Here is a 14,050-nt window from a genome sequence, read left to right as displayed (position 1 = left end):
CAATTTATGTACAGATCATCAGAATAAATTATTTAAAATCCTACTGAAGTAAAAATGATTTCACACGTTTTCAGACATGACAATACATTAGCTATTATCATGTCATTAACTGCTCAGTTCCGTGTTGTGCACTAGTTAAAGTAGGGAAAAAGTTGGCTTCTGAAAGATTCTTCTTGACTCTTGGTTACTTGCTTGTTTGGTATGTATAAATACATGAACTTTTTGCTATTATTCTTTCCTTTTTATGCTTTCTCCTCTAATTAATAGAAAATCTAAAAACAGTTGCTCTAAAAGGCATTTTATTCAGCTTCCAAAAAGAATAAACTCTTAGGAAGTTACAGAACATCTAGCAGTACCTGAGATACAGATCTGCAAAACCCATGAGATAGTCACCTTCCAGAAAGCCAGTTGAAGGATTAAAAATATCCTTACTATTGGCTCAGCTGGATCTGTATTGATAACATAATTTAAACTACAGTTTATGCAGCACATTCTCATTGGACAAGAGCCTCTAGACTTGGATTGATGTCCCCAAAATAGTGTATTGCAAAATCACTATAATGTTTTAAGACTAAAAGTGAGCACAGTGCTCAGTTCAAAACTCTGTGAATGAAAAGCTGATATGAGAAATAATGTAACAGCAGGCTTATTATCTTTTGCATCTGAGAGAGCCAGGTACATCATGTTCTCCTAAAGGATGAATGAAGTTCTGTAATTTGTTGTACAGGAAGGATGGATAGCTTTTTGTCTCTCCTCCAGTTTCGAGTATTTTATTTTTATTCTTCAGTGTACTTTTCTTTGCAAGTATGAGCGGCAGCTTACATAACAGCAGTGGATTTTTTTAAGCTAGTATTAAACTCAGAATCCAGTGCCCAGGCAGCAACTCAAGCCAAAATCAGCTTTTGCCTCAGCCTGCCCAGCTGACTCCTTTTGAGCTCTCAGAAGCCAGGTAATAGCTTGGCAGTTAGGACATGACAAATTGTCGTCTAAATACCCACTGTCCGTAATATTTTGCATCTATTAGTTTAATGACTCCAAATAGTCAGAGAGATCATGTACAAGTGAAGTCCATATATCTGCTGCTTAATGGGTTGTTAGTTTTTATACCTTCTCTGTAACTGTTGTGTTTTGTTTTGTTTTGTTTTTTTAAAAAGCACTCTGTTCAGTTTCTGCATCTTTATATTTCAGTCCATTTTTCTTCTTCCATTTTACCTGTGTCCCAGCCCACAACCTCCTGCAATTATCTCCATATTTCTACGTTCTTTTTTTTTTTCTGTGTAGTTTACATGGTTTCCTTCTATGTTTCAGTGACTAAAGTCAATAGACTGTCTTATTTTAAAACATTTTTCTTTCTTCTTTTTAAAATTCCTTTCCATTCATAATTTTTTCCTTTACAAGATGTATTTATAGTGATTAATTCTTGTGACTTCAATAGGACTTGTAGAACTCCTGCAGTTAATAATACATACGCAGATGCAAAAAGGAATATAAACAGATCTGTTGTCTACCTGTGTTTTGTGTAGTACTGTACACTTAATAATTGTTCATCAGTTAACTTCTCAAATGCAAATTCAGAAGTGAGTTTAAACACAACAATATAATCCACTGTGATTGCAGCAGACATGGAAAGGAACAAACTGCACGGTCAGAAATCTTTTGCTTGCAATTATTTGCTTTAGTGTTAAAAATGTGGTGTAGATATGTGTTTGTTGTAAATACATTGTACGTACACGTAAATACATTGACTTTGTGTCCGAGAATGTATGCAATCTCACAATTGTAAGAAAACAAAATCCCACAGAGGAGGTCTGAGTGGCCTAAGAAACTGAAGGGAAGGTAGCAACCATATACTCAACTCTATACTACCAAAACCCTGATAATGCTTCTCTCTTTCTGTCTGACCAGTGACTTCGAAACATCTTTCATGGATATTTGCATCCTCAGGGCGATAATGATTAACTACAGTGACTCAGTAAAAATGCTGCAGAAAGGCCTAGAAAAGCCTGCTACTCTCCTATTTGCAGAAACAGATCCTCAGCCTTCCTAGAACTCTCTTAGACAGAGTTTACAACAGGCACATGGTCATGAAGTTATATTTTACAGCTATGAGTTTTCCTTGACATTACAGTAGACTTTTAGGGCTGTGATGTTGATATGCTATGCAACTGAGCCCATGGTTTTGAATGCTTTCACTGAATATGTCATGGTATGGCAAAAGTGTATTAATTCACTTTAAGATACTTCTTATACGTGAGAGGAGACAGTAGAAGAAGCAAGGGCCTGAAAAATGTAGGCTTCAGTAAAATCACAGATTACAGCTGTAATGTAGTGTTGCTTAGAAGTTCTTGTGATATTCATCACCACAGTAAGAAACTCATCTTCTCAATGTGAGTCTAACCTAGAGCCTTTATCTTCAGGTAAAACAGAAGCCTGGCCAGCCATTCTGAAACTATGCACACTTTGATTGATACTATATTTGTATGTGTGAATTGGTCAGATCCCTGTTTCTATTTGATGCCTTACATGAAAACTTATAAATTGTTTCAGAGAAAAGGAATTTTGCCACACCCTTTTGGAAATGTACCATGGCTCAAAGCTAGAATGTTCATCTTCTTAATGTGCCATTACCTATTTTCAGGGCAGAAGTACTAAGAGTGCCTCAAGGTTATAAAAAGCAAGAAAATGTAATGCAAATGAATTAGTCATTGTTACTTAATTACTAACAGTAAAATTCAGCTTCTCTTGAAACTGATAGTTTAAGTCTGTTCATTTTGGCAGATCAGGATTTGGCTATGAATTATTTAAATTGCTGTGGACTACAGATAAACTTTTACTCTTTATAAACATTGAGAACTTACTAAAGCAAAGTAAAAAGAGCCCACAAAAGCATACAAGCAAAATCTACTAATAAAGTTTACATTTGTAGGATAGTAGTACAACTCTCATATGTTGTTTTTTTTTCAAATGTTATTAGAACAAGTAATGGTGACTGTCAACAATGACGTACATAATAACTCAACTGCATCAGATAACAACAGACTGGGTAAGACAATGCTGATCTAGGGTGTATTTATGCTATGGAGTTAAATAGTTGGATTTCACACAGGGCCAAACATAGGTTTTTTTAAAGTTCTTATCTGTACACATTCAGGTAGCATTTGGAGGATAGATGTTTCTACTTCATCTAAAATCAGAATACAACTGAGGACTTCATACTTGTGTTTCAATGTACTGTAATGTTAATTTTTAAGTTCCTCTTGATCTAGAAACAATTTAAAGATAATTAATTAATACTTCCCCCAGCTCCACTTTTTCCTGCCATTACAAAGTAATTTAATGACATTTAGGCTAGGAGTTTGTTTGGAGAGGAAGAAAGGGTGATGTGCACAGACCTAAGCTGTGAAACAAAGTTTACTGAGGATCCTGGTGTTGTACTTACAGCAGCTCTGCTCTGCTCTATAGTAAGGTTCCCTTCACTTGTACAGGAACAAAGACAGAGCACTTGATTGTACACCGAGGTTTGTTCACCACAGACCTTTGCACAAAGCAGCAAGGATTTTCTGACCCATGCATCATGCAAACCCTGGCTGGAAAAGTCTAGTTTCATCGTATTAGAATTAAATATGGATATTTTGATATACTAAAGACAAATAAGTAACATGCCTTATCCATTCTTAATTAATGAATAAAATCACAGCCCACAGGATAGAGCTTATGTAATTTTTATAAATTCACAAAGTTTTTATTTAAATTTATATGTATGCTTTAAATGTATTTTATCTTTATGTGTTTGATTGTCACCTATTCATTTGTATTTGAACTTTTGTATTAATTTTTGGTTTTTTCTTGGTTTTTTTGTTTTGTTTTTTTTTTTGTTTGTTTTTTTAAAGCATGATTTCTCATATTTAATTTTGTTTCTTTTAGGTTTTGTTTTATTTCATAAGATCCCACGGGATGGGTAAATGAAATAAGGAAAAGATGATAGAGGGGCTGTTGAGCTTATGGAAGCTGTATGCTGCATACTAGGGAGTGGACATTGCTCTTGCCAAGTGAAGTGCCACCTCCCATGGACTTCTCTTTTAGATGCTGGCTGTGTTTGGAGAACTCTAGAAATACATTCAAATCAGTAGCTGTTTTTGAAAGAACAGGGTGAACAAAGCCCTGAGGCAGCTATAAAACTCAAGAAAATCCATAAATAAGCTATCACACTTTTTACAATTGCCTTGTCCTCAGTACGTCTTCCAGAATGACATTGAGATGAAATTGCGCTATAGTGTTTCCTCTGTCAATCTTTTTCTGTTTTATCTTAACTGGAAAGAATGTTTTTATAGATAATATTTATCGAAGGTGAACTGCAAAGTTGCTTATATTTTATTGCAATAGTGGCTCTGCAAAACTTCTGTAAATGCTTGATTTGAGTGTGTGTGTAAACTCATTGATTTCAGTGGGAATGCTCACATCCTGAAGTTAAGTTCATGTATATTTTCAGGAAATGGACTAAAATCCTAAAGCACTAAATTGCAGAGCTGGCCCTACAAATCCTAGTTATGTATGTGGTTCCACTGACTTTGGCAGGAAGATGGGGAATGGGGGCTGTAAACCTAAAGGTGGCAGTACTGATAGTGTGTTTCGGTGTTGAAACAGTGTCATTTCTTACACATTTAGTTAGGTCATGCTTATTCAGGATAGCCCATAAGTTTTTGGGTAAGTGTACAAACCGTTAGTAGGTTGGAATGCTTATTTTGAGCCAAGTGCAAGATTAACAACACTATATGGTTGGTCCATCAGACTGTCCTATTTAACTGTTCATATTTAACTGTGAGGTATGCTTCAGAAGAGATCCTACTCTTTTCTGAGAAGAGTTTGTTATAACAAGTAAAGCTAGGTGAAGGCATCACCATTTTGCAAGAGAAGGGACAGCATTTAGATGTAGGGCTAGATGCTAATTTTCATGCTATTTACCTATCAAATCCTGAGTTCAGAATTTGATTTTTTCAGTCTAGGGAATAGTAAGAAAGATGAAGTTTCAGGGTTTTTAACCATGACTTAGCTACAAAGATTAGCAGCAAAACACTGAGATAGATGCTTACATTTCTATGCATTTTGATTACTTTTCTGAGTTGTTCTTGATTTTAACTCCTTAAAATTACATTTAGTAAAAAAAAAAAAAAAAAAAAAAAGATGTAATTGTTTGGTCTCTCCTGCATTTGCTTTTAATTGATTATGTATTTTAATTTCAGCCATTTTCACCTTACCATTCAAACACTGTTGTCTTTTCATTAGCTGCAGTCTTTTACAGTGTACACCATCCCATTCTGCAATGCTGTCTTGACTCCTTGTTCTATCTCTATCCTTACTCAATGTTTGCCTTTTAAGACTCTTTGTCCTCTGATGTTTTCTTTGTGTTCTCTTCAGTCTCTTGCATCCAAGTTCTTTATTTCTCCTGTGCTCAAGATTTGGAAATATCCTTATTAGACAAGAAATATATCCACAACTTGCATTATTCTAGGCTTATGCAGAGAGCTATTTTCTTTCTTTTGACACTGGCTAGGGAAGGTGAGTTGCAGTTCCTGAAGTGCTTTCTTCACTTCTCAAAAATCTGTCATAAAGATGTGTTCTTTGCTGCACATTAAAGAAGAGGGCAGAGCTGGAAGTCTACTGATGACCTGGGAATCGTGGTATCTTTGTTGCCCTGCACATAGAGTGGTGATCTGGGGAGGGATGGCAGCAATTAAGGGTATCTATCATAGTTCTTGTTTGAAATTAGATGTCAACAAGTGTTCTGCTGCTCCTCAGAAACAATATTAGGAATGTCTGCCTTTTTTCCTCCCTAAGTCTATGTGGACATGATCTTATTTATAGACATACTAACTTCCTTTCTGCTTACTGATTTTTTTAATTTCCTTTTACTTATATTCCTCTCAGACTTACTGCTTATCTATGAATCTCTCCTCATGTTGAAATCGTATCTGATGCTATTGAGCTGATATTAAATGAATGAAGAATCATTTAGGTCAGCAATATTTGAATTAAAGTCAGTGGAGTTACATCAAAATTGGATCATAAGCACAGTGTGATCCAGTAGCCCAGACTCTAGTCTAAATTTTGCTGGGACAAAGTGATCATATTTCTGTTATGTATTCACAATTCATTACCAAATAAATACAGTGAGAATTTAAGCTCTTTTCTTTTGGCAGAGAGAGGGCAAACTTGCAGAGCTGGAATTTGGCAGTTGATTTTCAAAATATTTAATTTTAATGGGTAGTTCTTTCTGATTCATAATATTTATATGCATAAATGTGCACAGTTATTGACTGGGGATCTTACATATTTTTTTTTTTTGTAATATATTTTGTAGCACTTTGCAGTTCATCTTTATAGTACAGGAGTAGGTTTGACCTTCAAATATGTACTGACATGGTATTTTGGATTTTACGTAATCATGGAGGTAACTTTAATAAACCACAACTGATTTATGCACCAGTGAAATATATATATCTATATATATATTAGAATATTCTTCTTATATATTTTGTATTATATCTTTTGTATTAGCTACTCAGTGCACTATTACTTGATGCAGATATTAACAGAACCTTATGGATTACAGCATGTGATTTTTTACTGGTAATCTCTTATTGCAGACGTTTAATGCTTGATGGAAAAAAACCTACATGTTTCTAAAATGTTTTCTTTTCCATGTGCGTATAGAGTCTCTTAAAGTTAAGGAAGCTAAATGGAAATTGTGGTACCCACTAGCTTCTTACTTTCAGGTTGATTCTAAATGATGTTGCTTGTAGAGATTTTGATCTGCCTAAATGGTGCTGGTTTATAACGGGCTCAGCTATTTAGGAATTCGTGACTTCCTTGCAATAAAGCGAGACTCAAACTAAGACTTAATGCAGGAACTATTAACATGGTAGAAGTTGCCGAGGATCCAGGATTTGACATTAAAGAGCTTTAATATTGTTTCATTGAGCAATAAAAAAGGCTATGAAATGTCTAAACGCAGAATTGTTTTTTTTTTTTCACTGTGCTAGACACAAAACTGAAATAAAAGCAAATTTCCAATGTTCTGCTAGAAGGCCTTTATTTATACTGGAATTTACTTCAAATTGACATCTAATGTACTCAGAGAAGTACTGAAATAAGCTATTGAGAATCTTGATGAGCAAATATATTGGGAGACTGGAGAGGAAGCACTGCTGTGATGCTTTGGTGTGAAGCGAGGCACATCACCTGATCTGTTAAATAGACCTGCTCAGGCTGAATGTGGTGGAAGTTTGAGTAGTGGCCAGCTCTGTGTTGCAAATAAGTGCATTGTTCCCTGGAAGAGCCCAGAGTCTCTGTTGTGCTTTCTCCATCTGCTTGTCATGCCAGGTGAGGTGGGCCTCTTGCAAAAGCTGTTCCTGCAGAAATGTATTAGGGGACTGTGTCTTTTTGTTGATGGGTGTGGGGGAACCTCACAGGCAAGAGCAGATGGAGGCTACTGTGACACATTAACATGGCAATATATGTGTGTCAGAGTACCCTAACTTGTGCAGAGTAGTCCCCAACATTTCTACTGGCTTTGACTAGCTGCTGGGTCTCTCCCATGCAGCAATGAAGGAAACCATTTGTTTCAGTGTCAGCAAGATCCTTGCTGGCAGCAGTCAGTGACAAGAAAACCTGTGGACATCTAGATGGAATTTGTTTTATTTCAGATGGTTCTTGCAGTAATGGCTCTTTTTTTAACTCATGGAAAAAGCATTAGTAACCTATGTCTTTCCTAAGGTGTAGCCAATCTGTAAGAACACCCTTTTCAAAAATTACAAAATTATGGAGTTTGCCATGTAGGAATGATCAGTACACTTCTACTGACTCTTTATACAACAGCATTGATACAGATGTCCAGTTTCTCAGTCCCTTTTCCTGGCCATCCATGATAATTTGACAATTAATCATACACAAGAAGTCTAGCACTTAGAAGCTGTCTGAATGCCTAAAACCTTGAAAATGATGTGCATGTTGGAAGCTTTCAGACAGCTAAAAAGGTATCCTTTCTGAGATCTTGATTCTTACTTCAGTGCTCCTTTTCTAGTTGTGTATTGAACATCTGAAATAATTAGAAAGTTATTAATGGATTGGGCAGCCTAAGTATTCTGCTCATACTTATTTAAAAGAAACCCCAGAAGCTTACCTGGAGGTTTTAGTATTTCCTTCTTCTTCTACTTCCTCATCATTCTTTATGGCTTTTTCTCTTCCTTCCAATTTTCAGGGGTTCTTCTGTTTTTCCTTCTTTGCTGTTCTTGTCAGAGGTCAACATCCTCCTTTGAGAGCTATGATATGCACTCTTCTCATTAGGTTAGAAATATCCTTTAATTACTCATGTGAAGAGCTGTGCTGTCATTATGTGATAGTGTGAAGTATTCCAGATTATAGTGCAGGCCCATGTTGTGCCAGATTTTTTCTTCTGCTCTCCACAGCAAGCATTCTTGGATGGCTGGAAGTACTGAGAAATAAAAATACAGCATTGGAGGGAGCACAGACTGTGTTGGTACTGTTTGTTTTGTATGTTTCACAGCCCATTTAGTTATCCTGCTTCCATTAGAATGTGTATTCCCCAAACCTTGGAAGGTGACTTCCACATGTTCTGTTTTTCTTTTGTATGTGCAAATTAAATCTGCTGTGCAAATAGAAAACAATGCATCAATTGGAAATAAATGCAGCTATTTAGTTCCACAAGCATGTAGACTGCATGATCAAACTTGTGGAATACAATACTGCCTTTGAGTCAAATGTTAAGTTTAACTGCTTAGCATACTTCCAGAAAAAAAGTATGCTCCTTCAGACAGACTGAAGGATCTCAGCTTGGATTGTGTATTGATATGGAAGTGCCTTATCTTTACGGTTTTAATAGCATCCTTCCCTGGTTAGATATATTTTTTCAGCTGCAAGGAGTGTGTTGAATAAACAAGTGTTCTGGCCTGGAGCAGGTAGTACAGACCCAAGTTCCTCTCATTTTGAAGAGTGCACTTCGCCCATTGCCCTTAGAGACAGCATCTCACAATGGTGCTGGTAAGCAGGTTACATCTTAACCCAGGAGAAAACTACCCTCATTGCATACACACTTTCACTGTAACTTGTTCCTATTAGCTGGAGAGGCAAGAGCAACCACACAGGATTTCAGGGAGCAGCCTGATGTTCAGGAAAGTAAAGGGTGAAGGCATAGCTTTCTTGTGATGACTTTGATTTTTCCTTGATGAAGCAGTGTAGTGCTTACTTCTCAGGCATGTCCAAAAAATGGGAAAAAATCCAATTCTTTGGCAAATACATTTGAAAAGTATTTCATTCCCATTAAAATCTCTGTATTCTTGTCTTAGATTTCAAGTTCAGCTTAAAAACTGTAAGACAGCCATTCTATTGGTATCAAAGTATAGAGCTAAGTTATTGCTTACTAAAACTTACTTTTCACATCGTGAAAAAAGTAGTACTCAAATGATAGCACAAAAATTTCATCTACTGTATCACATCATAAAAAAAAGTTTGCTATAATCCATCAGCAAGTTATGAATCCCTTCTCCACCCTTTATTTCTTCATGTTGTAACTGTTTTATATTTATTGTAGATAATAAACAATAATAGTTTTTATTTACAATTACAACCATAGAAGTTTGAAAAATCTATACTTAAAAAAGATATGTACTTGAGGAACTTACTTTTAACAGGCCAATAAAGTTTTATAATTCATTATCATTGTGTCTTTCATTCTGTAAATTGTTCACATATAGTATTTCATCAGTAATTGTTCAGTTTATTGGAAAATGTGTGGATCTTGGAGTGATCCTCATGTATTATCTGTTGTTATAAATGTGCTTATTGTTGTTTTTTGTTCTGATAAAAAGTATGACTTAACTCCTTAATTACATTTTTATAGCATCTTGAATGCCTGCCAAAAACCTGTTTGCAACAGTTTTATTTCTACTTAATTTAATTTAAACATATGTGTGTTTACCATACATTCCATCAGGTGGGTGTGTATTCAAATAAAATTTGACTGTGAGCCATAAAGGCCATGAGTTCATTAGTTGAATACTCAAATTGTGCTGGTATTCCAAACTATTTTGAGGAAACATCAGTTCTGTGATTTGAAGGGTATGTTTTGGTTTGGGGCTTTTTTAGCCTGGATCATATGAATTTCTTGATAGAAGGAATGAAATAGAGTCCACAAGAATACTGAAATGGTTATGTCACAGTTTGAGCCCAGTATTTTTCCATTTTTGCTTTTTTCTAGGGTGTATCATTTTCCTATTAATTTGATTGCTGTATTTTAATTAAAGCAGATGTGGGTGTTGCATTACATGTTCATTTTCTTGCTTCTGAAATGTTTGGTCATATTGTACTCTTCTGGGAGCTAAGGGCATCAGTGAGCACTGGTGGCAATTCTGCTTTGTATGCTAGTGGCAAATTTTAAGTTTTTTACCTATTAGAACAACCGTAATTTCTTAGATTCATAGAATCATGTCATGTAGTGTATTTTACATGTATGCCTTTTTTTCATCATCCACATAAGATATGCTTTTGGAAGTAATTTGATTCGAGATCACTGGAAGAGACAGGCTTCATATAAATGTCCACTATTTTCAAAGAGAATCTTTCAATAGGACTGTTATTACAGGTAAATTGTATTATTGATTAAGCTGGTGTAGACAATTATTTTAAAAAAACATTCCAACATTATAAATACTGTGTTAATGAAGATACTTTACCAAGAAGAAAAACATTGAAATTGTGATGCAGTGGATATTTTTTGAGAGGTAGCAAGCTTGCCATTGAAATACTGTATTATAGGTTTTGAAGCATCAACAGTGTAAAATGTTACTGTCTAGGGAGAACAATTAAAAAATGAAGCTAAGTAAAGGCAAAAATGAAAATAAACACTGGTGCTGCCCAGGAAATTACAAAGTCAACTGTATAAGAAGTAACATAAAGTCTTAATGTTCTTGATTACACAAATAGTGTAAAAATGAAAATTAGGGTTCAATTCTTAATGAACATGGACTGTAACTTTGCAGTATTCTTGTATAAGTAAAGTCGTGATGTTATCCATTTGAATGAGAAAAAAATACAAATGACATGTAAGGGATATTTGTTATCTTGAGATATTGTTATCTCTATCTAATTTCTCCATTAATATACTCTAAGAACAAAAAGTTAATTCATTGGTTGGTTATGTTACTATTTTAAAAGTAAAATTAATTTTTAAAATCACCTTTCAGATTGAATTGATATATCTTCTTATGTTTGTAAGCAGGCTATAAAGAAAAATAATAGAACATGTAAGATCTGTAGTCCTAACAATGACTGCAAAATGTGATAAAATCCTGTCTACTGATATTTAGATAATTCTGTTGAAAGACCTTTTTGACAATTTGTTTTACCTATAAAAAGCAAATATAATGTGCAGTTTTCTAAACTAAGTGTTTTCTAGCTAGTTTGTTAAAGGTGACAGATTTAAATGAGTGTTTTATTTGTCTTCTGAGTTGGTATCAATAGCTCTAGAACTTTAATAGGCAGAGCAGAGTTAACAACAAAAGATGTCATTAATGACTATAAACAGGGAATGGAGTTTCAACTAAAATAATCCCTTCAAAACAAAACAAAAAAAAAGCAGTTCATAGTGTCTGATGAAAAGCAAAAGTGGATGAAGAGAATCATAGAATGGTTTGGGTTAGAAAGGACCTTAAAGATCATCCATTTCCAACCCCTCTGCAAGGACAGAGACACCTCCCACTAGACCAGGCTGCTCAGGGCCCCATCCAGCCTGGCCTTGAACATTTCCAGGGAAGGGGCAGCCACAGCTTCCCTGGGCAACCTGTTCCAGAGTCTCATCACCCTCACACTAAAGAATTTCCTCCTGATATCTAACCTAAATCTACTCTCTTTCAGTTCAAAAGAATCATCCCTTCATCCTATCACTACATGCCTGAATAAAAAGACCATCCCCAGCTTTCTTGTAGGCCTCCTGCAGGTACAAGAAGGCTTCCATTAGGTCTCTCCAGAAGTTTCTCTTCTCCAGGCTGGCAAAGCCAGGCTCTCTCAGCCTGTCTTCATAGGAGAGGTGCTCCAGCTCTCTGATCATTTTTGTGATCCTTCTCAGGGCTCCCTCCAACAGCACCATGTCCTTCTTACATTGGGTGCTTCAGACCTGGGACACAGTACTCCAGGTGGGTTCTCACAAGAACAGAGTAGAGGGGGAGAATCAGCTCCCTCAACCTGCTGGCCACGCTTCTTTTGATGCCATGATGTCTTTCTGGGCTGCAAGCCCATATTGACAGCTCATGGTGAGCTTCTTATCAACCAACACACCCAAGTCCTTCTCCTCAAGGCTATTCTGCGACCATTCTCCACCCAAACCTTGCACGTGGACTTACTGAACTTCACGAGGTTGGCATGAGGCCACCTCTCAAGCCTGTCAATGGTGAAATTCCTTCCATGCAGTGCATTGACCACACCAGGCAACTTGGTGTTGTCAGCAAACTTGCTGAGGGTGTGCTCAACCCCACCATCTGTCACTGATAAAGACGTTAAACAACACCAGTTTCAGTACTGGCCACAAGCTCAGGTTTATGTTTCTGTTTCTCCAGTCAGTGGGAACTTCCCTGAACTGCCACAGTTTCTCAGATACGATGGATAGTGTTTAATCTACTAGTTCCCTCAGAACCCGTGGTGTATCTCATCAGTTCCCAGGGACTTGTGCACCATCAGCTTCCTCAGATGGCCTTGAACAGTCTTCTCCTACTGTGGCTGTTTCTTCATTCCCCAATAGGGACTATGTCTTTTGTGAGTTGGGCCATGTGACCTGAGCACTTCTTAGAGAAGAATAAGGCAAAAAAGTTACTGAGTATTTTGGCCTTCTCCATATCCTGGGCAACCTGTTTCCTTTCAAAGAGAGCCACATTTACCCTACTCTTCCTTTTATGACCCTCACAGATATAGATGCTTTTCTTGTTGCCCTTGGTGTCTCTTGCCAGATTTAATTCTGTCAGGGCTTTAATTTTCTAAGCTGATCCCTGGCTGCTTCATCAATTTCTCTGTATTCCTCTCCGGCTTCCTGTCCTTGCTTCCACCCTCTGTAGACTTGCTGTTTGTGCTTGAGTTTTTCCAGGAGCTCCTTATTCATCCAAACAGGCATCCTGGCTTTTTTGCCTGACATCCTCTTTGTTAGGATTCATCACTTCTGAGCTTGGAGGAGGTGATCTTTGAATATTAATCAGATTTCTTGGACTCTTTTTCTCTGCAGGGCCTTATGTGATGGTATTGTCTGCTCTCCTGAAGTCCAGGATAGCACCTCTTCAGTGCCCCAAAAATCTGGAGTCTTCTCTTCTCCAGGCTGAACAACCCCAGCTCCTCAGCCTGTCTTCATAGAACAGGTGTTCCAGCCTACTGATCATTTTTGTAGCCCTCATCTGGACCCACTCCATCAGGTCCATTTTCTTCCTGTGCGGGGACTCCAGACCTGGATGTAGTACTCTGGGTGAGATCTTACCAGAGCACAGTGACAGAATCACCTCTATCAATCTGCTGGCCACGCTGCTTCTGATGCAGCCCAGGATGTGACTTCGGTTTGCAAGAGCAGACTGTTGGCTCCCATCCAGCTTTTCATCCACCAGCATCCCCAAGTCCTTTTCTGCAGGGCTGCTCTCTAACACCTCATGTCCCAGCCTGTCCTGATAGTGCAGATTGTTCTGACCCAGGTGCAGGACCCTGCACGTGGTCTTGTTGAACCTCTTGTGGTTCACCTGGGCCCACCTCTCCTGTTTGTTCAGGTCCTTCTGGATGACATCCTGTCTCTTGGGATTATTAGCAGCACTACTCAGCTTGGTGTCATCTGCAAACATGCTGGTGGTGCACTCAGTCCTGCTGTCTATATCATTTCTAAAAATATGAAAGAGTACAGGAGCCAGTACAGACCCCTGAGGGACACCCCTTGTCACTGGTTTCCATCAGGACTTCGAGCCACTGACCACTACCCTCTGGGTGCCATCATCCATTCAATTTCTAATCCACT

At 37.2% G+C, this 14,050-nt stretch overlaps 1 protein-coding gene across 4 annotated transcripts in view; it reads left to right on the top strand.

Annotated features, from left to right (window-relative positions):
* NTRK2 (neurotrophic receptor tyrosine kinase 2) overlaps positions 1-14,050 on the top strand; it is a 206,746-nt gene that overhangs the window by 86,052 nt on the left and 106,644 nt on the right. The window contains exons 13-14 of one of the 4 annotated variants that reach the window (XM_030466985.1): positions 2,975-3,043; positions 3,925-4,185. The exons of the other annotated variants lie outside the window; for them this stretch is intronic. Coding sequence (XP_030322845.1) covers positions 2,975-3,043; positions 3,925-3,962 — 107 coding nt within the window. The 3' untranslated portion in view covers positions 3,963-4,185. Of the gene's footprint in view, positions 1-2,974; positions 3,044-3,924; positions 4,186-14,050 lie in introns of those variants that run through there. 4 annotated transcript variants of the gene reach the window in all.

Source organism: Calypte anna, chromosome Z (assembly GCF_003957555.1).
Source record: "Calypte anna isolate BGI_N300 chromosome Z, bCalAnn1_v1.p, whole genome shotgun sequence".
NCBI classification, from domain to species: Eukaryota; Metazoa; Chordata; class Aves; order Apodiformes; family Trochilidae; genus Calypte; species Calypte anna.
Note: the sequence above shows the minus strand (reverse complement) of the source record. Positions and strands in the feature narration are given on the sequence as shown.